General features: G+C 35.0%; 3 protein-coding genes across 4 annotated transcripts in view; 1 reads left to right on the forward strand and 2 right to left on the reverse strand.

The window, feature by feature from the left end:
* Window positions 1-19,087, forward strand: part of Ubr3 (Ubr3 ubiquitin ligase) — a 56,912-nt gene that overhangs the window by 14,054 nt on the left and 23,771 nt on the right. The gene's annotated exons all lie outside the window — the stretch shown is intronic.
* Window positions 1,847-8,992, reverse strand: LOC658141 (hypothetical protein). Of its 2 annotated transcripts, XM_008198247.3 has the most exons (4): window positions 6,242-6,401; window positions 5,407-5,926; window positions 2,352-3,457; window positions 1,847-2,298 (listed from the first exon to the last, which is right to left on the reverse strand). In XM_008198247.3, the coding sequence occupies exons 2-4, from the start codon at window positions 5,911-5,913 to the stop codon at window positions 1,989-1,991; spliced, it is 1,923 nt and encodes a 640-aa protein (XP_008196469.1). In that variant the 5' UTR covers window positions 5,914-5,926; window positions 6,242-6,401; the 3' UTR covers window positions 1,847-1,988. The 2 variants fall into 2 exon arrangements, with proteins under 2 accessions (XP_008196469.1, XP_969643.2); XM_964550.5 differs by lacking the exons at window positions 5,407-5,926; window positions 6,242-6,401 and adding an exon at window positions 8,391-8,992.
* Window positions 12,071-18,989, reverse strand: LOC658059 (uncharacterized). The gene is made up of 15 exons (XM_015982413.2): window positions 18,426-18,989; window positions 18,232-18,373; window positions 17,833-18,188; window positions 17,557-17,783; window positions 17,121-17,501; window positions 16,792-17,067; window positions 15,091-15,106; window positions 14,173-14,479; window positions 13,833-14,119; window positions 13,647-13,791; window positions 13,457-13,594; window positions 13,187-13,407; window positions 12,915-13,138; window positions 12,503-12,868; window positions 12,071-12,452 (listed from the first exon to the last, which is right to left on the reverse strand). Exons 1-15 carry the CDS (start codon window positions 18,945-18,947, stop codon window positions 12,128-12,130), a joined length of 3,933 nt encoding a protein of 1,310 aa, XP_015837899.2. The 5' UTR covers window positions 18,948-18,989; the 3' UTR covers window positions 12,071-12,127.

A 19,087-nucleotide genomic window follows, 5' to 3' on the forward strand; every position in this document is an offset into this window, starting at 1 on the left:
TTTGAGCGTTGTACGAATTTTGGGGCTTCACAATTATTACATTGCCTATGCGGAATGATTATTGCATCTTTGATGCAAGAAACTTATGTTGACAAATGAGAGATGACGAGGAAAACACGAATAACGAATGACTGTTTGGTTCACTTTCTTTATTGGAAAATTATTACAAAGACATTGAAAAGCCTACCTTTTGGCATAATTTACGTTTAAATGTATCAGCAGTTGTTAATCTTTATTGTAGTTTTGCAGATTTACCGCAGCATTTCATGATTTTTTCAGTGGAAAATTCTAACCTAAAATTCATAACACTTCACTAATTTATTGGTTTCTTGAGCCAAACTTTGTGTTCGCTGTGATCCATTACTTATAATCTTTAATTAGACAACTGTTTGATAACACTTTGTAATCAAAATTTGAATATTTTTCACTTTTTATCCACTTTCAAGTTCCAACAATAAACACTTTATACCACGAAAAACTACAGAACCAAAGTCAACGCTAGTATTTACCACCACGTACTTTTAAAGTCATTCTTTCTATTGTAAATAATTAACACTATACACGCAAAATTGTTGAACAATTCATTAAATGTCAGTTAAATGTGGCATTACGAAAATTTCTTTACTGTTTTCGACATAGTTCAAAAGTCATCACCAGAGGGCGTCTAGTTAATTTTATTTCCGAATTGGATCAACAATAAAAATAAATTATTTTTTAAACGGTTTCCTAGGAAATAATTCCCAGTGTTGGCACATCTACAAACTGTAATTTTTTTGATGAATTTTTTTTTTGATTTAAAAAAACTGCTAAAGTCTGATGGGAAATGTAAAAATAATTATTCATCGTTGTGTTAGGCAACGATTACTTAGTGTGAAACATAAAAACATTAAAAAATAATAAAAACTGAAGAAGTTAACAAAATAAATTTATAGCTCCAGATTTTTCAAAATATGACTTTAGAAATTTTTTCAAAATTTTTCCCGTGATCTACACATGCTTCTCAACAACGTACCACTGAGTTGGTGCGCCAGTTTCTGAGCACCCTGTATATCGAATTAAAAAAAACATCAACATTACCCAACTACAATGTCACAAATCAAAATTATACCTCTACCTTGACAGATCCTCATATCGCTGCTAACTAATGGAGACAACACCAACACAAATTGAGCCAAAAAATGGTGGAAAAACCTAATAATACAGAGTTGAAAGTCAGACACATGTTGAAAACTTTTGCTACATTTTTACCATCTGAATAAGAATCTTGAAATTACCGCAATTGTAGGTCGTTTGAATTTTTTATTAGGTAAACAATCTGCATACGATGCTGTCTTTAGTTGCTCTCTTCGAAACCGTAATTTTTTTTATGAATTAAGCAAAATTTTTAACAAATCAGTTCATCACTTTAATAATTGAAGACTTGAAAAATATTTTTCTGCTGTGGTTTTTTGCGCTTTGCCCTTTCTGACGGTGTAAACTTTAAGTAAAATCGAAGCATCAACTTTCGCATTTTTTGTATTTTTAATTAAATAAGAATGAGGCAGTTGCTGCAGGAATTTTCAAGTAAATGTCATTTTGTATTTTTATTGCCAACGACTTACTCTCCATAATTGATGAAATGATTTCACGTCGAATTTTTTCTTAATCAAAAATGTCTAATTCCATTAAAATCCGATTAAAACCTCGGCCAATTACCCAAAACCCGATGAATAAAAATCATTTACGTTCCGTCGAGCATCACGTCATCAATTTGCATGCCATTAATTAAAATTTTGAACAAATATCGAGGTCAAACACACTCCCCGGGTCAAAATGGTCCTGAAGGCCACCAAATAAAACCATTACATGAGTATAAATAATTAGTCTATTCGTTGACAAACATACAAAAACATTGATGAAAACTAACATGACTATTACAATAACGTAGTTTCAAAAACGTAACATAAATCACAGAGTATTACAATTGGGTTATTTACGTATGAATGCGGTTAATTAACCGCCGGTTCGCTTTCGGGAAAAGCGATTTGGAGGTGCTTACTGAAGTCGTACGTTATTAGTTTGGGGGCGATGAAACCGCCGAAATATTTCTGCCCCTTGTGGAAAATCCCAGCACCGCTTAGGGGCACCGGTTGAAGGGAGTCAACAGGTTGGGCGTCCAAGAATGGAACTGTTGTTTGCGCGGCATCTCGGTCCATGTCACTGTTGGTGAATTCGATGTATTGGTCGGTTTTCGAGTCGGGCAGAGAGGGCGACGGTGATCGGGTGCTGATATCGGGGTTGGTCAACCTGACTCGGGTCCTAAACAACAAAAAAACATAATTACGATTTTCAAAACGGTTATAACTCCTTACCGTGGTTTATACAACGAGGAGTCCGTGTTGGGGTTGTCCTTGTACATACTTTTAGTTTCGGGGTCGATTAGTTGTCCCGTTTCGAAGTCAAACGGTGTCGTGTAAATTTCGAAATTGAGGTGTGAACCGATCACTTTGAACCGGACACCGGTTACAACGTAACCCTCATCCGCGACCAAGTCGTCCAAATCCACGGCGCGTTTCTCCCAAGTTAGGGTGTGATAGTCTTGGGCGTTGGCAACATTGGAATCGGTTATTTTGTATTCTTCGACTGGTACCCAATGAACTGTCGTTACATCGATGTTACCACGTGGTAACAGCTTGCCTTCTTGGATTTGCAAGTGAATGATTCGATTATGTTTGACGAAACGTAGTCCAGTGACCACGCGATTGTTCTTAATATCGGCGATTGAAGCTCTTAGATTGATGTAACGGTCAGAGTGGACTCCTTGTTCGTCACAGAGACAGAAACAGTAAGAGCAGTGCCAGAACAGCCACCTCCACCAACTATCAACCTTGCTTGTGCCCCTCCTACATCCCTGTTTCCGCCCTAGGACACGCCCATTTTCGTATTCGACGTATTCGTATCTGCGACTTTGATTATCCGCAGGACACACCCACATATCGGAGTCGACATATTTACAATTTATCACTTTTCCATGGCACCGCCTTTGTTTACGACACCAGAGGTTTTGGAAACAACCATGACTTTTGGTATAGGTGTATTCGGCGCAGTTTTCACGACACGTTCCTTCCGGATTTAAATCAACTTCATTTTGAATATAACCTTGCAAAAGTTGGGTCACTTCGACATAAGTTTCGCCCGAAACGTGTCGTTTAGGGTCACATTTCCATAGATCTCGCGAGGTTGTGGACATGGCCGACTTGACAGCGTCGATGATGTTTGTTGTTCGTTCTTGGAAGCGTTCGCGCGCGATTTGTGATTCGGTGGTGAAGTTGCCTTCGCCGTAGAGACGTTTCAACATGTAGGCGAATTGTATCATTGTGTAGCCTTTGAGTTCGGTGAGGGCTATGGCGTTGTAAAGCGAGAAGAGGACTTGTTGAGGCGATTGGTGCGAGTTGCATAACATGTCGCCTTCGATTTCCTGAAAGAGGTGGGGCGGGTGATTAGGGGCGGAGCGAATAGGCGACGGGCGGAGTCTGGCCTTTTCCAGTTGTAGTATTTCAGAATGAAAGAAAATACAATTCATCTTTTATTCTGAAATGCATTTGATATTTTCTGAAATTAATCTACAATTGGAAAAGGTGTACTTTATCGCAATGGAGGTTTCAACGAATAGATGTTTAGCATTTGAAAATCTGTACTGAAAACAAATACACTAGCAAAGAGAAAAAGTAATCATTTCTCGACAAAACCGAATAATATTGTACTTCTTTGTTAGGTTTTTATCGAGACTTTTAGGCCGAAATAAAAAATACATTCAAAAGCTCAAAAAACCAACTCTGCGAATATAAACAACGTTTTTTCTACAATTGCAGTGTTTTAAACAGCAAATTATTTATTAATATATTTTGACGTTTAGAAATTTTGACTTTACATTGCGCAAAATAAAAAAACGGCGCAAAGTAAAACCATGAAAAAAGGAATGTTTTGTGCACAAATATTTTTTGATAATTTAATTGCCGAACAAAATTAAATACATTGGAGTCGGGTTATAAGGAACTACACCTTCTTTTTAGGGGAGAGTGGGGTAAAATAATCCCTCAAAGAGAAGAGACCTCGTGGGGAGAATAATTATAATGTGTTAATTTTTAGATTTTTGGTAAAATAATTTTGGTATGGTCGAGAAAGCTAAATAGTTAAAGGCCTTTAATAGCAAAGGACAAAATGCGCACAGTGCTAAAGGATCATTTTACCCCGTAGGTAGAGGTAAAATGATCCCTTGAAATAGTACCATTATCATGCAATTGATTTTCATAGCAAAAGCATACCTTAGCCTTTAAGATAGAATTTTTAGTGATGTACCAAAAAAACGTAATTTATTTTCTTGTAAAATGCAAAATTCTTTAGCAACACTCAAAAATTTGGTACGAATGAAAAAATATAACAAGACATAGCTTTAACAAAGAATTAAAAAGTATCTACCTTAAGTCAAAATGTTCCAAAACAACAAATCACACCGCCTGTTTTTGGAGTCTATTTGACTCTGTTATAAATGACTGTCCGTAAATACAGAACACTTGAACAGTAAAATTCTAAAATCGTGACCAAGGTCCCACGAGTAGTTTTTTGATTTTTGGAAGGATCATTTTATTATTATTATTAATTAACTTAACATAATAGCAGAGCCCTGAAAAAAAATAGAAAAAAAATTGAGTGGGTCAGTGTATATTTTTTATGTACGTACTCAAATTAAAAAAAAATATCAATTTTATTCTTAATTGTAATTAGAGGTGGCGAGTTAGTTATTTCATGCGGAAACTTCTTCCAGTCATTAACAACTCTAAACCTTTTACCCCACTATCCCCTAGTTCAGACTGTATCAAATCTATTACAGGAAAAATGAATTGAATTGACAAGTGACTTTCTGAAATACATTGACTATTTAGCATACGTTTGATACTTTTTAAAATGTTTACTTATCTGAAATACATTATTTTGCTAATTGTTACTTACATTTTTACGCATTTTTTTTGATAATTTTTAAGTCAGTGTAATTTTGAAGAACTAACCTCAGAGATCTTATTTGTTTAAAATTTATGGTGAGGGCCAAATTTAAATTTATTCCCCGAAAAATTCGAAAAATAATTGACATGTTTCCGGAATTTTCACAAAAATCGTCCACATTCAAGTTATGAATTTTATTCCAGTTAAAAATTCCACAGCTATAAGATCACTTTTTTAAATTTACCCCTTTATAGCGAACCTCAAAAATAAATAACGAACTCATTTTGATAATTTTCTCATTCCATATGACCGGACACCACTGTAATTTTTCTGTTCTGCACACTTTGTTTTATTTTATTACTATTTGATTTTGGTTCAAATTATCAAGAAATTCGTGCCTCCGTGTTTTTGCCTCATAACTGTTACCTTTTCCGACTCTACGAATAGGTTTTTTTGCTCGACGACGTAATGCAGCCTCGTTAGCGACTCGTTAATGCTGTTTTTTGGGTCGTCTAAAATGGCTTTGGTCAGGTCGACCCATGCCTGCTTGGGCGATGGTATCCTTCCTTCGGCCGTCTGAAGGGCTTGAAACCTGCGAAAGGTCTCGTAAAGGGCATAAATTGCCCTCAGATCGGTGTACGCGTAGGCGTAGGCCCAAACTCCTTCCAGTGTTTGTAGTCCGTGGTTGAGGTCGTGCGGTAAGACTTGTTGGATTTTATCGCCGAATTTTTCAAATTCTCGTATAAGTGTGACTTCGATTTGGTCGTTTTCTTTGAGTTGGTTGTCACTCGGACCGGAAACAAAGTTCCATAGTTGGTCTTCGAGGTTGAGGAAGTCGGAACGGAGTTGGTCGACGTCGACTTTGGCCGGGGTTTTAATTCGCGCTTTGACGAGGGTGAGGAAGGCCAAGAGTAAGAGAGTACGGAAGATCATGGTTGGTTGTTATCTAGAATTTTGTTTCGAGAGTGAATTTGATGTGATAAAGAGGTTTAATGTACGCAACAGATTTGACCCTGATTGAGATGAAAATATCGACGTAATTTGCAATAAGTCGCTGAGTTAAGTGGAACATGTGCGGTTAAGTAAGAGTTTATTTCCTTGAAAGTCGGATATTTTCACTGGTTTTATGCTTGAAACGTCCGGATTTTTGTCCCAACTTTCGTTTTTCCTCGATTAAATTCTTGCCGTATTGGTAATAACAATAACAATTATATCAAGGTCGCTCGTTGCTTTATTTTTCTAGTTTCGTAAAAATGTTTACCGTTTGATTGGATGACAAAACACTGGCACTTGTTTTGTTGGCACACAAAGAAACTCCGACTGGTGTCATCCGCCGGATCTTACTGTTATTATTGTCGAGGGAATAATTTCACTGCGCACTGGTCGTGGTTTCGTGTGGAACTAACGACATCTTTTGGGTTCGTGTTGTGTAGACCTTGGTTCTTTCTCTTTGAGTATTATTGAGGGGGGAATTATTAGTCACATTTGTGCTTGGTTTTTCTACAAACACATGGCTCCAATTTGGTTTAATTAGGGGAGGTCTCTTTGTTGCGGTTGAAAGAACAAAGAAATTTGTCAATATTCCGGTAACCTTGGTTGGGTCAAAAGATGGGTCCGTATCTTGTTTCCGTCCGATTGAGTTTCCCTGAATTATCTGTCATATTTGCAGTTTTGTATTGTTGTAATTTGACACTTGTTTGCCATTCAGGAAATGTTTGACGATCTCGTAACAAAATTAATAACAATTCATCCGTAAATTAAACGCTTTTCATTGGGTGGTGTTATTGGAGCAAATCGTTGTTTCTCGTTTAAATTAATTCGTAAAAGAAGGTGGAATATTTTGTTTAGGTTCTGCTGGTTTTGGATTCCATGAAGTTGTATAGTTTTATTTGTAATGAAAAAACAAGAGAAGAATAAAAAAAATAATTTTGGCGAAAAAAGGTAATGTGAGTACTGGAGTGATTTCAAATTATTTAAAAAGAAATAAAAGGACCAAAACGAGCACCGTTTGTGAAGCGCTAATGCCAAATGATTTATTGTACCAACGTTTTCTTTGTACACCATAAAGTTTTACAATATATAATGGTGTTCAAGATTGTATTGGATAATGCGAAGCAGCAAGAGATTTGTTAACTGATGAACAGATTATTGAATTACTAACTAAAAACATTTTAATCAATAAAAACGTATGTTTCTAAACATAATTACAGTGTGAATTTGCTAGTTTTGTAAATATTTGGTAAAGCTCAAAGGAAATCAAAATAAATCAGCTTTATTCGAACTTTTACTACGTTTACTAGTTTTTGAGATTTAGAGGCTGCAACCTTCAACGTCTAAAAATTCATTAAAAAATGGAATATCAACTAGGTTTGCGTCCTTTGAGTATTTTTTTTTCAAAGTTTACATGACTAAGTAGGCGGTGACATTTGAGCAAATGAAATTCAGTATCTTGACCAAAAAAATGGTACAAAATCTTTACAATTTAATTTTTTTATGGGGGGATTTGTTTTTGCTAATTTTAACACAATGTAATACATTTTAAAAAATTAAGCTCTGAGATTAGATTTATTTAAAATTTTTGTTTGTCCCAAATTTATCGCCGACCAAAACTCTATATCTCAGAAACTATGAATATTTGGATAATGCAAGTTGACTTATTTTCACTTCTTTGGAGCCTTACTATCACTCTTTATAATAGCACTATTATAAAATTTACACAGTATACATATTACTCTTTTCCAAAAACTAATTTTGATGCACTTTTGGAGTTCGGTATAACCTGACTCCACTGTAATTATTAGAGCCAAATAATGTAATTGTCTACTGAAGCAGCGAAAAAAGAAATTTGGCCAAAACAAGCCTAAAAATCACACATGAAGGTTAAAAATGACTTGATCTTGGCCTTCCGTTCATTATTTTGCGAAATTTCCGGCTCGTAAAGAAGAGTTCAACTAAAGATAAAAAGAAGAGAATAGTACGAAACTAAAAGATAAAATATGAAGAGAAGAAGTAAACAAAGGTAGCGAAACAATTCAGATTTTGCAAATTTTTTTCAAGTTGTGAGAAACAGCTTACGCAAGCAAAACTGGTCGTGAAAGAGAAATAAATTCTTGTTTTTTTTCTCTCAATGCCATCGTTCCGTCCAGAGATCGTTGTTAATTAATTTGCGAGGCATTTGCCTCGATGATAACTAATTGTACGATAAGACACACAAACAGAGGTTTAGCTACGATTTGTGGTGATTTAACAGGAAGCTGAAATTCTTCTACTCTGACCCGAAACCTGATTCATTGAAACCTCCAGGTGTCAACAATTATCACAATGAATCATCTCGCCATAGACAAAGATTGTTTTGAAATTTCCGCGAATCGTAACGGTCAAGTCAACGAACTTTTATCATTTTCTCTTACCTTGAGATTGTTGGATAGAAGTTGGAGGATTCCCCTATCGTTAATCCCTTGTCCTGAGGGCACCACGTAGGTGTATATCGTCTCGAGCATCCCTTTGATGGAGTTCTGGTCGTGCGAGACCACACTGTCGGCGTAGTCCTTCAGCGTCGCCTTCTCCAAGTCATCCCTATGTTTGACATATTTCTGCATTGTATGGAAGGAGTTCCCGACCATATCGTGATAATTCAAAAGGTCGTTGAGTCGCAACTCGAACCGGATTCGCTCCGGGAGATTATTGAGCATCATCGAGATCGTATGCGTACCAACGGCGTCCACTTGGGCACTCAATTGGCTCAAGCGAGTGTTGAGGAGGTCGATTTTTGCGAAGAGTTTCCTTTCGGTTTTGTCCAAGAGTGGGAATGGAACGTCGGAGAATTCGACGCGATCCTCGATGATGTTCCATGCTTTGGCGATGCCGATCACTATGTCTTTGGCGACGCCGATGATGTCGAGGGCGTCGCCGATAAGGCCGGCAGGGGACGCCGTCGAAAGGAGGAAAGTGAAGAGGAACGCGAGGTGGAGACGCATCGCGAGTGATTATTCTTGCACATATGGTCGGTCTGGGGGCCCCTCTCCATTGGGCAAAAAGTGGTGGGGATGGAGTGGGGTTAGGGAGAAGGGAATTCTGAATTCGAGGTTGCCTACAATTTCTACGATAGACTGTTAGGTTTGGGAAATAGTATACAAGTTCGTCGTGCTCCAAAGAAACGCGTTCGACAAGATGTCTTGTATAACGAGTGTAATATGCTATTTTTTCTATTTCGTCTTTATTTAATTTCTTCCATCTCATCATGAACAAAAAGTTACTGTATGCATTGCGACAAAATGAGAGACAAAATTTCATTTTGTCTGTTTCCATTGATAACAGTTGCACAAACTTGCATTTTTATATGCGAAATAAACAAATATTAAACGCATGGTTATTTCATTAAACGCTACGTACACTTCCACAGTCTAAATTGTAAACGCTAAGTGAAATAATAAACGCTAGGTGAAAACAATAAACTCTAGGTGAACATAGTACACTCTACTTAATACGTCACTGGGTTTGTCATCTCATCTCTTTAAAAAACTATACAGGGTGCTCAAAAACTGGCGCACCAACTCAGTGGTATGTTATTGAGAAGCAAGTGCAGACTACGGGAAAAATGTTGAAAAAATTCCTAAAGTCATATTTTAAAAAATCTGGAGCTACAAACTTATTGTGTTAACTTCTTTAGTTTTCATTATTTTTTATGTTTTCATGTTTCATACCAGGTAATCGTTCCATAACAAAACGATAAATAATTATTTTTAAATTTACTATCAGATTTTAGCAATTTTTTTAATTTAAAAAAAATAAAATTTATCCAAAAAATCGTAATGTGTAGATGTGCCAACACTGAGAATTATTTCCTAGGAAACCGTTTCAAAAATAATTTATTTTTATTGTTGCTCAAATTCTGTTGTGATCATGAGTGTCAGACAACGTTGCCACATATCATTTATCTAAAATCCGTTATTTATCAATAACTTTAATACAAAGAATTTTTTTACTATTTTTACCTTTATATGTAACCAGTTCTCTACCACACACCATTGAGTTGGTGCGCCAGTTTTTGAGCACGCTGTAGAGCCATTCCATTTTAACATAAATTTTTAGATTTGACTTTCAGTTTTTACGAACAGTATCCGTAGAATTTTTCTTTATAGGAACTTAATACCAGTCAAATTATTTGTAACATACAATTAAAGCCATATGAGCAGGAAAAATAAATACAAATTGATGACGGACGGGACACAAAAAAGACCTCTTATTTTTATCGTTGAACAATCGTTATAAAATTCTGTTAATTTAAAAGGCACTAATTCCAACAACTACTTTTGAAGTAAACTTTTGAAACCACAAAACCTTGTGCAATGGCGTCTGATTAATTTACTTTTTGTTTACACATGACGGGCGGGACATCTCGTGTCTGAAAGTAGCTTTAAAAAATTTATTCAGACAGGTTTTAATTATTAAAGGCTTTAGCAATATTAAAGTTCAACAGTGGAAATAAAAAAAAATTGATTTTGTTTAACAACGTAAGAAATAAAAACATTTTATGTTTGCGATTACGGACGGGACAACAAAAATTATAAAGATAAAAAAGTAATATTATATTACTATTCAATTTATCGATTTCTATTTTCTAAACTACCAGAAACTAGAAAAAAATTCTCCAAAAAATATTCAACAGTTGTAGTACGTCAGTATTTTGTTATCGCCTACAAGGCAATGTCTGTAAATTTTAGAATCCAATGAATTACTCCAACTTAAATGACATCCTCTTCGAAAAACTCTTTTGGCGCAAAATACATTAAATATAAACCGAATCGTTTATTTTGAAAGAAATTTAAGTCTCTACATCTTTATTTCTCATTTGTATCTTTAACGGTACTCGTATTCCCAAAAATATGGGTTAGAGGCAGTGTCTACAAGTATATTTTTATTGTATTTCAGAAACTAATAATTACAAAAAAAAACAGTTTTCTACTAACTACTTTATTCTTTTTTCTACGCAGGTGAATTTTATATAATTTTTCTACAATTTTTCTAATAAAAATCCTCGAATAGGTCGATTTTATTTTTTTTTAATGGCAACCTGCATTTTTGTTTACTGTTTTAGATATTAGTTGTTGTGAATTTTTCCGCACTTCAAAAAACTAATAGCTAATATAATCTATACTTTCAATGAGAAATATAATCATTAATAAGTACTTTACAATTTTATTAATCTTATTTAAAAAAAATTATTTGGTAAAATGCGACGTTGCGTATTTCACTGCTTTAGTAAAAATTGGGTTAAAAGTGGGAATCTGTTTTTGATTTCTGAGCCCTCATGTTTCATATAAAATAATTACAACGCCACCAAAACACAGCCAAAAATGGGTCGCAGAAAGTGGCAAAATTGTGTGATATCTCGGGAAAAAATTAGGTTAGAAAAATAAGAATATTACGCATAAGTATGACTAACCCCGAAAATAATCGTAAAGGTTTTAAACTTGGTTACTTCATAGCCAAGCACTGAAATATGTTTAACCAAGAAATAAATTGGTAACCAAAATATTTGTGGTTTTAACCGTCAACTGAAATACCGGGCGTCAGGGGTTAATTTTTGAAAAGTCGTTAAACACGTGTTTTTTTAATTTTAATTTATCTTTAAAAATGACGGATTTTTATTTAAATTTTAACATCTCATTTCACACCTTCATAGAGACTGGTTTTCGAAAAATCTCTTTTTGGCGGATCCCTACACCCTCTAAGGATCCTATCTTCCAAATTTAATTTCTAGATATAGCGGTTTAGGCTTTGGGTTGTCTGTCAATCAATCAGAAACGGAACTGTTTTAGAGATTACAGTATTTTTTCTTAGCAAATTTTTATTTAAAAATACATTACAACTTAGCATTTAGATTATTTTACCTAGCATACCAACCTAATTATCTAACAGCTTATTAGTATCTGTTATGTTCGGAAATTGCCAAAACAACAAACAGATCATTGATGACTTGATGAGATAGGTGTTGAAACGCTGATAGTAAATGATAACTATTATCGTAAAAATAAATATTCTGTTTTAAAATTAGGACAATTTGACTTGTCAATTACATATTGCAAAACAAAGGAAAAAACACTTTATTTATAATTCTACAACAGATTGTGTTATCTTATCTAAATCAATTTCGTAACCGCTGTTTTCGCTTAACTGTTTCTAAACTGATTTCTTCTAAATGTTGGCTAAAGTCGTACGTGAAAATCTTCGGGGCGATAAACCCCCCTGATCCCTCTCGTCCTTTGTGAATAAGACTGACCCCGGAGAGTGGTACCGGATTTTTGCTGTTGACTGGCTGAGAGTCGAAAAATGGTACCGTGGTTTGAGCTAGATCCTTGTACAAATCTGTGTTTCTAAACTCGATGTATTGTCCCGTTGTGATTAAGGTGTGAGGTTCTGTTGATCCTGTGGGAACATCCGGTTTTGATAATTTAACTTGTTGCTTGAATCTGAAATTTTTGTTCATTTTTCTCTGAAAAGTTGGTCAGGTTTTTTTTACTTGTGGCGCAGGTTGAGGTTCCGTGTTCCCTTGAAAGTGCTCAAGCTTGGGAGGAGTTTTCCGGTGGTGAAGTTGAAGGGAGTTGTCAGTACTTCGAGGTCTAGGCTATTTCTGATCAGTCTGAATCTGACACCGGTTACAACCGATCCATTCTGTGCCATTATTGTGCTAAGTTCGAAGCTTCTTTTTTCCCAAGTGATTTTGTGGAAGTCTTTGCCTTCAATTGTGTCGAAGTGTTTGTAATTGTCCACAGGGACCCATCGGACTGAATCAGGATCGATTTTTCCCCGTTTCAACAGTTTACCTTCCTGGATTTGCAAATGAAAGATTTCATTGTGCTTTACAAACCTCAGACCTGTGACAACTCTAAAAAGCAACTGTATTATCGGTTAACTTTTGTGAATTTTTTTACCTGTTGTCATTCATGTTTGCTAGGCTGAGCCTTAAGTTAATGTATACGTCCGTTCCTCTCGACTGTTCGTCACACAGACAAAAACAGTAAGAACATCGCCAAACTATCCAATAGATGTACGTAGACAAATCGGTTTTGTAACCTCGGCAAGACTGTTTTTTCCCCAAAACTTTGCCATTTCCTAACTCTACGTACTGATACCTTCTGTTATTTTTTCGCGTGTTCTAGTATCGAGAATTGAATAATCAATGTTTAGGTGCTTGTGTACTTACCTTGTTAGAACAAACTGTCATTGAAGAATCGAGATATTGGCAGTTGATAATTCTGGAAGCTGGTAGTTGTTTATTACACCACTTATTTTCGCGACAATTTTCTTGAGGTTTTGTCATTTTGTAAGCATCACATTCGTTTTGACATTTTCCCAAAGGGTCCAGATGGGCTTTATTGAAGATACAAGCGTGAAGAAAATTTCCTATTCTCAAATAAGTTTGATCTAAAAGCAATTATTGTATTTTTTCCAAACTTCAGTGTTTGAATTGTACTTTCGACGTGCTTGGGGGGATCACACTTCCACAATTCTCGGGACGCCCTCGACATGTGTTCATTAATTTTCTTAATTATAGAGTTTTGTCTTCGAATAAATTCTTTTTTTGCGAGTTTAATTTCTCTAGTGAAAGTACCTTTAAGTAGCAATTATTATTGCAATAGGGAAGCAAAATTGCGTATATATACCTTGTTTCAGCTGTTGTTTTTTAATACTGTAAGCGACCTGTTCCAAATAAAAACTTTTGAAATTGATTAAAAGAATTTCGCTCAAAAATTTATGGAGAGCTTCTTGCGGTGATTGGGCTCCGATGCAAAAAAAAATTCCTCTGGGCTGTTACAAATATTATTTGTGATTTTCTCACGAACACTTACCTCGAACTGTTTTAGAAATGCTTTCAAAAAGTCGTCCGTAATTACAAGGTTGTAGATTGCTTTCATTAAAAAACGCACCGAGTTTGGATCGCTTGATACAACGTTTTCACAAAAATTGACAATCGTAGAGTTTTCAAGTTCATCGAAATTACGCACATAGCTTTCCATTGTAGCGAAATAAATGTTTAGAAAATTTTGTTTGTTTCGAATATCTTGCAAGTTCAGTTCGTGTCGAATCACTTGTGGCAGGTGATTCAACATTTCTATAATCGTATTAAGACGCTGGTCTTGAATTGAAACGAATTGAAATTTTTACCAATTTAATCAATTTCAAACATACCCACTCCGTTTATTCTGTCATCAAGTTGTTTAATCCTAAGATTCATACTGTCTAATTTCTCAAGGAGTGCCGTTTCTTTGCTTTTGGTAACAAATTGAATTAGGTCGGCTTTGTCGTTGACTGTGTCGAAGATTTCGAATAAACTGTTCGCCATTTCAAGAATTTCGACTGTTATCTCGAAAGCTGTCAGTGCCGGGAATGGTTTTGTTGATTGGAATAAGAAAACAAGAATCACAACACCTGACAAGAGACGCATTTTAAATAATAATAAACTTGAAACTGAAAAAATTGTTGAAACTAATTTTATCTATGGTTTGATATAATTATTATCAATCGACTATCAAATTTATCAACAAGCAGGGGGTTTACGCGTGGCTGGGTTTTTCTAATCTTGATGACCAAAAAAATTAAAACTGAATTTTGAAAATTTTTTTCTTTGACTACTGGTGTATGTAAAAAATAATAAAAAATATATAAAAGAATTGAAAATAAGCTTTTGTTTAAAAGATGCACTTAAAAAGGCACAAATATTTTTGGAAAATAAAAGTTTTGGGACTGGTTTACTGAACAAAGAAATACTGTAATGCTGTATTGTTTTGATTTACGAATTATGTTTATTCCCAAAGATTTTAGAATCTTAAGTTTTCAGCAAAATATTCTCTTTTGTTGGAAAAACATTATTTTTATTTTTTATTGCACCTTGTAAATAAGAGTTTTTTTTAAGAAAACAGTTTTTTTTGAATGTTTTAAAAAATGGTTGTTCAAGTGAAATTTGAACGTATTTGGCCGCTTAATGTAAATTGTGAATGCCGTCAAAGTGGCTGATCTGTCAAAGTAATGCAATTAATGCTTCGAATCCAAAAACGAAAAAATACACAACATAACTCACGAAAATATAAAACATAAGTCAAGACAAACCTCATCCTTGAAACAACTTGAATTCCATAGTCAACTTGATGAACAACCATTTTTGAACACATTGTATACAGGGTGTTTCAGCTAAGACTTTTGAGCTTAATATCTCAGTTATTTCTTAACGGATTGTTATGAAATTTAGAATGCACATATTTTAGGAGGTGTTCTTTCAATTAGGGGTCAAAAAATTACCTTAAGTTAAAAAATGAAAATTTAAAGCACATTTCTTTTATTTAAAATTAAGCCAAATTACCGTTGGATCATTAAACCCCGAAAAATAAATGGCCACACAAAAACTTAACCAAATCGCTCGGCTAATCCTAGAAAAAATTAAATTTTGTTGTTAAAAACTTAATCCAAATTTTGATAGTAATATTTGGGCAGTCACCTTATGAAACAATTGATGAAGCATTTCTATGCGGGATTTTGTGTACCACTGAAAAAAACTGTCAAAAGTGTGTGCGCTGTCAGAAAAGTAAAATTGTTTTAATTTGGTGAAATTACTTTAAAAACCAACAACAGTGGCTGAAATTTCTGTGTTGTTGAAAAAAGAATCAATATTCGCCTATGGAAAGTGTCTTTGGACTTTTTGAAAAATGTTATGAAATTTAAAGTTCAAAGAATCGTCAGTAATTTGAAGACACAGGAAGCGCACCTGAACTAAATCGAGTGAGGACAAAACACGTCACTGGAAACGAAGCAATAGTTGGGGCTGTAATTCAAGCTTTTGAAGAGAATCCAATCAGCAGTGTACGAAACATTTCCAGAGTCCTGAATGTTCAAGTGTCTAGAATTTTTCAGTTGTTGTTCAGTCTTTTATTATTTTTTTTTTGAAAGAATTAAAGCATCCAGTATCAAAAGTAAGTCAAAAATATTGTTTTTTAACTTTGTATGGGTGAGAGATAATTGTGAAATGTCCCTTGCGTGACAGTTACATTTCTGCGAGTAGGATCGACCAAAATTCAATGGTAGTGCTCGTTTGTCTCATAGAGATCTACGCTTTTGCATCTGTACCCACATTTAACAGTTTGTTGCTTATTTTTCTCGCGAAACAGACGTTTTCCACGAACGAGTTTTTTCTGACAGCATGTTTCACTGACGATAATTTTTTTAATATAAGACTTGAGTTGTTGCATTAATTGAATGTTAATCTTTATCTTCTAAAATATCTGCATTTCAAATTTCATAAAAATCCGTTGACAAATATCTGAGATATCAGGCTCGAAAGTCTTAGCTAAGACACCCTGTATTTTTTATTTTTTGCTTTTAAGTCTTTACTTAATTTAATTGTTTTAATTAAGTTGCAGTTTCACGTTGTTGTAACACCATTATTTTGCTGATTTTTGCATTTCTTCGGCGGTATGTGGTAGAAAACAATTGTTAGCATTTGACACCACATTCTACCCTCTCTTCAGTGACTGTCATCCAAGACAAATTAATTTAAAAAAATTGGCGACATTTCGTAGAAATAAAACGTAATGAAAATGATATGGTATTAATATATTTCTATATAAATGAGTGAATAGTGCGCCTTTTACATTACATATCCTTTGCCGTGATTACGGCAAATTACGTAAGTATGCAAGATTTCAATTCATCCGGACAAATTTTGTTCGGAAAACATCAAACAGACAATAAAGCAAGTTAAATAAAAGCTTTTTAAAAACACACACTTTATTTTAGCAAAAATTTAATTACAACAACTACAAATGTTGGCTGAAATCGTAAGTGAATATTTTCGGGGCTATAAACCCCCCTGATCCTCTCCGACTTCTGTGAAAGAGACCGACCCCTGAAAGGGGCACCGGATTTTTGTTGTAGACTTGCTGAGAGTCGAAAAATGGTACCGTGGTTTGAGCTGCATCCTTATACACATCTGTGGTTGTAAATTCAATGTATTTTCCTGTTGTGTAATGAGTGGAAGGTGCGGTTGATCGAGTGGGAACATCCGGGGATGATAAAGTGATTTTTTTCCCAAATCTGAATTAAAAAAAACAATTACGATGAATAAATATCCGGTTTTTTACTCGTACCTGTGTCTCAGATGGATATTTGGAGCTTCTACGAAAATACTTGACTGATCGGAATAATTTCTCAGTTTTCCTGTGGTGAAGTTAAACGGTGTTATCATGATTTCGAGCTCAAGTCGCGAACCGATTTTCTTAAATCTGACACCGGTTACAACCGAACCGTTTCTTGCCATAATTTCGGTTAACTCGATGCTTCGTTTTTCCCAAGTGATGACTTGGTAGTCTTGGCCTTCGTGGATTTTTCTGTCAGTTCTTTTGTAATTTTCTGGCGGGACCCATTGGACTGAATCCGGATCAATTGTTCCATGTTCGAGGAGTTTACCTTCTTGGACTTGCAAGTGAATGATTTGGTTGTGTTTCACGAATCTCAAGCCGGTGACAACTCTAAAATTCGACTTATCACAAGTGGTGTTAATTAAAAAAAGAAAAATAAAAGTACTTGTTATCGCTTATGTTTGACATGGCGAGCCGTAAATTTATATATCTGTCTGAAAAATATTTTGGCCCTTCGTCGCACAAGCAGAAGCAATAGGAACAACTCCAAATCAACCAAAATTTGTACGTTTCCAAATAGTCTGAGTCACCATTGCATGATTTTTTTGCCCCAAAATTTTTTCCGTCAGCAAATTGTACGTAATCGTACCTTCGGTTATGTTTTGCCATAATCTGGAGTGAAAATTTTTATAAGAAAATCTCTCGTTTATTTACTTTTTACGTTGGAACACACAGTCATGGACGAATCAACATATTGGCAGTCGATAATTTTCGGACAAGTGGTCTGTTTTTTACACCAATAATTTTTCTCGCAGTTTTTTGGTTTTAAGACCATTTTGTACTCACTGCACTCGTCGCGACATTGGCCACGAGAATCTAAATTGGCTTTATTGAGGATAAAACCGTGAAGAAAATTCGTAATTTCGACAAAAGTTTCGTTTCTGATGTGTTTCCGAGGGTCACATCTCCACACTTCTCGTGACGCCTCGCTCATGGATTTTTTAAAAGACTTGGTGATGTTGTAAGACCTTGACAAAAATTCTTTGTAGCTAAGTTCAACCTCTTTGGTGTAGTTACCTTCAAAAGACTATAAGTTTTGATTTTTGTGGTTATTTTTTACCTTGATTGTTGTGTTTTTTGATAAGGTAAGCCGACTGTTCAAGAACATAACTCTTGAAATTTGTGACTAGAATTTCGTTTAACAGTTGATGGAGCGCCTCTTGTTGTGAAAAGGTTTCGTTGCAGAAAAGAGTCGTTTTGGGCTGTTTGTAACTATGTTAGTTTTTTATCTTTTTTTTTTTTGGAAACACTTACCTCGAATTGTCTCTCGAACACTGTCAAAAAATCGTCTCTGACCACATTGTTGTAAATTGCTTCCATTAAGAAACGAACTGAATTTAAATTATTTGAAACGACACCTTCACTGAATTTAACCAAAGTCGATTTTTCATATTCGTCAAAGTCTCTAACGTGTTGCTCAAAAAGTGAGAAGTAATAGTCGATGAAACTTTGCTTGGTCTGGATGTCGTGCGAATGCAATTCTTGTCGGACTTCTCGTGGTAGTTTATTTAATAATCTAATAAGTCGCATACCACGGTGAAGTCGGCCTTCCATTATTTTTATTCTAAGATTGATGCGATCTAATGCCATGAATAATTTTTCCTCCCTCTTTTTCGTGTCGTACCTTCTGAGATCCTGGTCCATTCTGTGGAAAAGCTCGGAGAAGTTGTCGACAATTTCGTCGAATTTGGTTGTTAGTTCAGAAACACTGATCGTAGCAAGGAAAACACTAGGTTGGGTTAGGATTATTAAAGTTACAAATGTGTAGAGAAACATTTTAACTAATGTAAGCAAACTGAGGAGTAAAAGTTGAAGTCCCTTTATCAGTTCAAGGAGGTGAGATAAAAGTTTGCAAACATCGCATTTACCTGTCTATCATAAAAATTTCCGTATTTTGATAATATATAAAGTCAATA

The sequence above is a fragment of the Tribolium castaneum genome, chromosome 6 (assembly GCF_031307605.1).
Source record: "Tribolium castaneum strain GA2 chromosome 6, icTriCast1.1, whole genome shotgun sequence".
Lineage (NCBI taxonomy): Eukaryota > Metazoa > Arthropoda > Insecta > Coleoptera > Tenebrionidae > Tribolium > Tribolium castaneum.

Excerpts from the sequence above, each read along its gene's own strand:
- LOC658141 (XM_964550.5), bottom strand. The coding sequence starts at position 8,957 with ATGCGTCTCCACCTCGCGTTCCTCTTCACTTTCCTCCTTTCGACGGCG. Across the intron at positions 3,458-8,390 it reads TTCTATCCAACAATCTCAAG|GAAATCGAAGGCGACATGTT; the intron begins GTAAGAGAAAAT and ends CACCTCTTTCAG. Across the intron at positions 2,299-2,351 it reads TCCTCGTTGTATAAACCACG|GACCCGAGTCAGGTTGACCA; the intron begins GTAAGGAGTTAT and ends TTTGTTGTTTAG.
- LOC658059 (XM_015982413.2), bottom strand. The coding sequence starts at position 18,947 with ATGTTTCTCTACACATTTGTAACTTTAATAATCCTAACCCAACCTAGT. Across the intron at positions 18,374-18,425 it reads TGTTCGAGAGACAATTCGAG|CCCAAAACGACTCTTTTCTG; the intron begins GTAAGTGTTTCC and ends AGTTACAAACAG. Across the intron at positions 13,595-13,646 it reads AAAACAACAGCTGAAACAAG|GTACTTTCACTAGAGAAATT; the intron begins GTATATATACGC and ends TGCTACTTAAAG.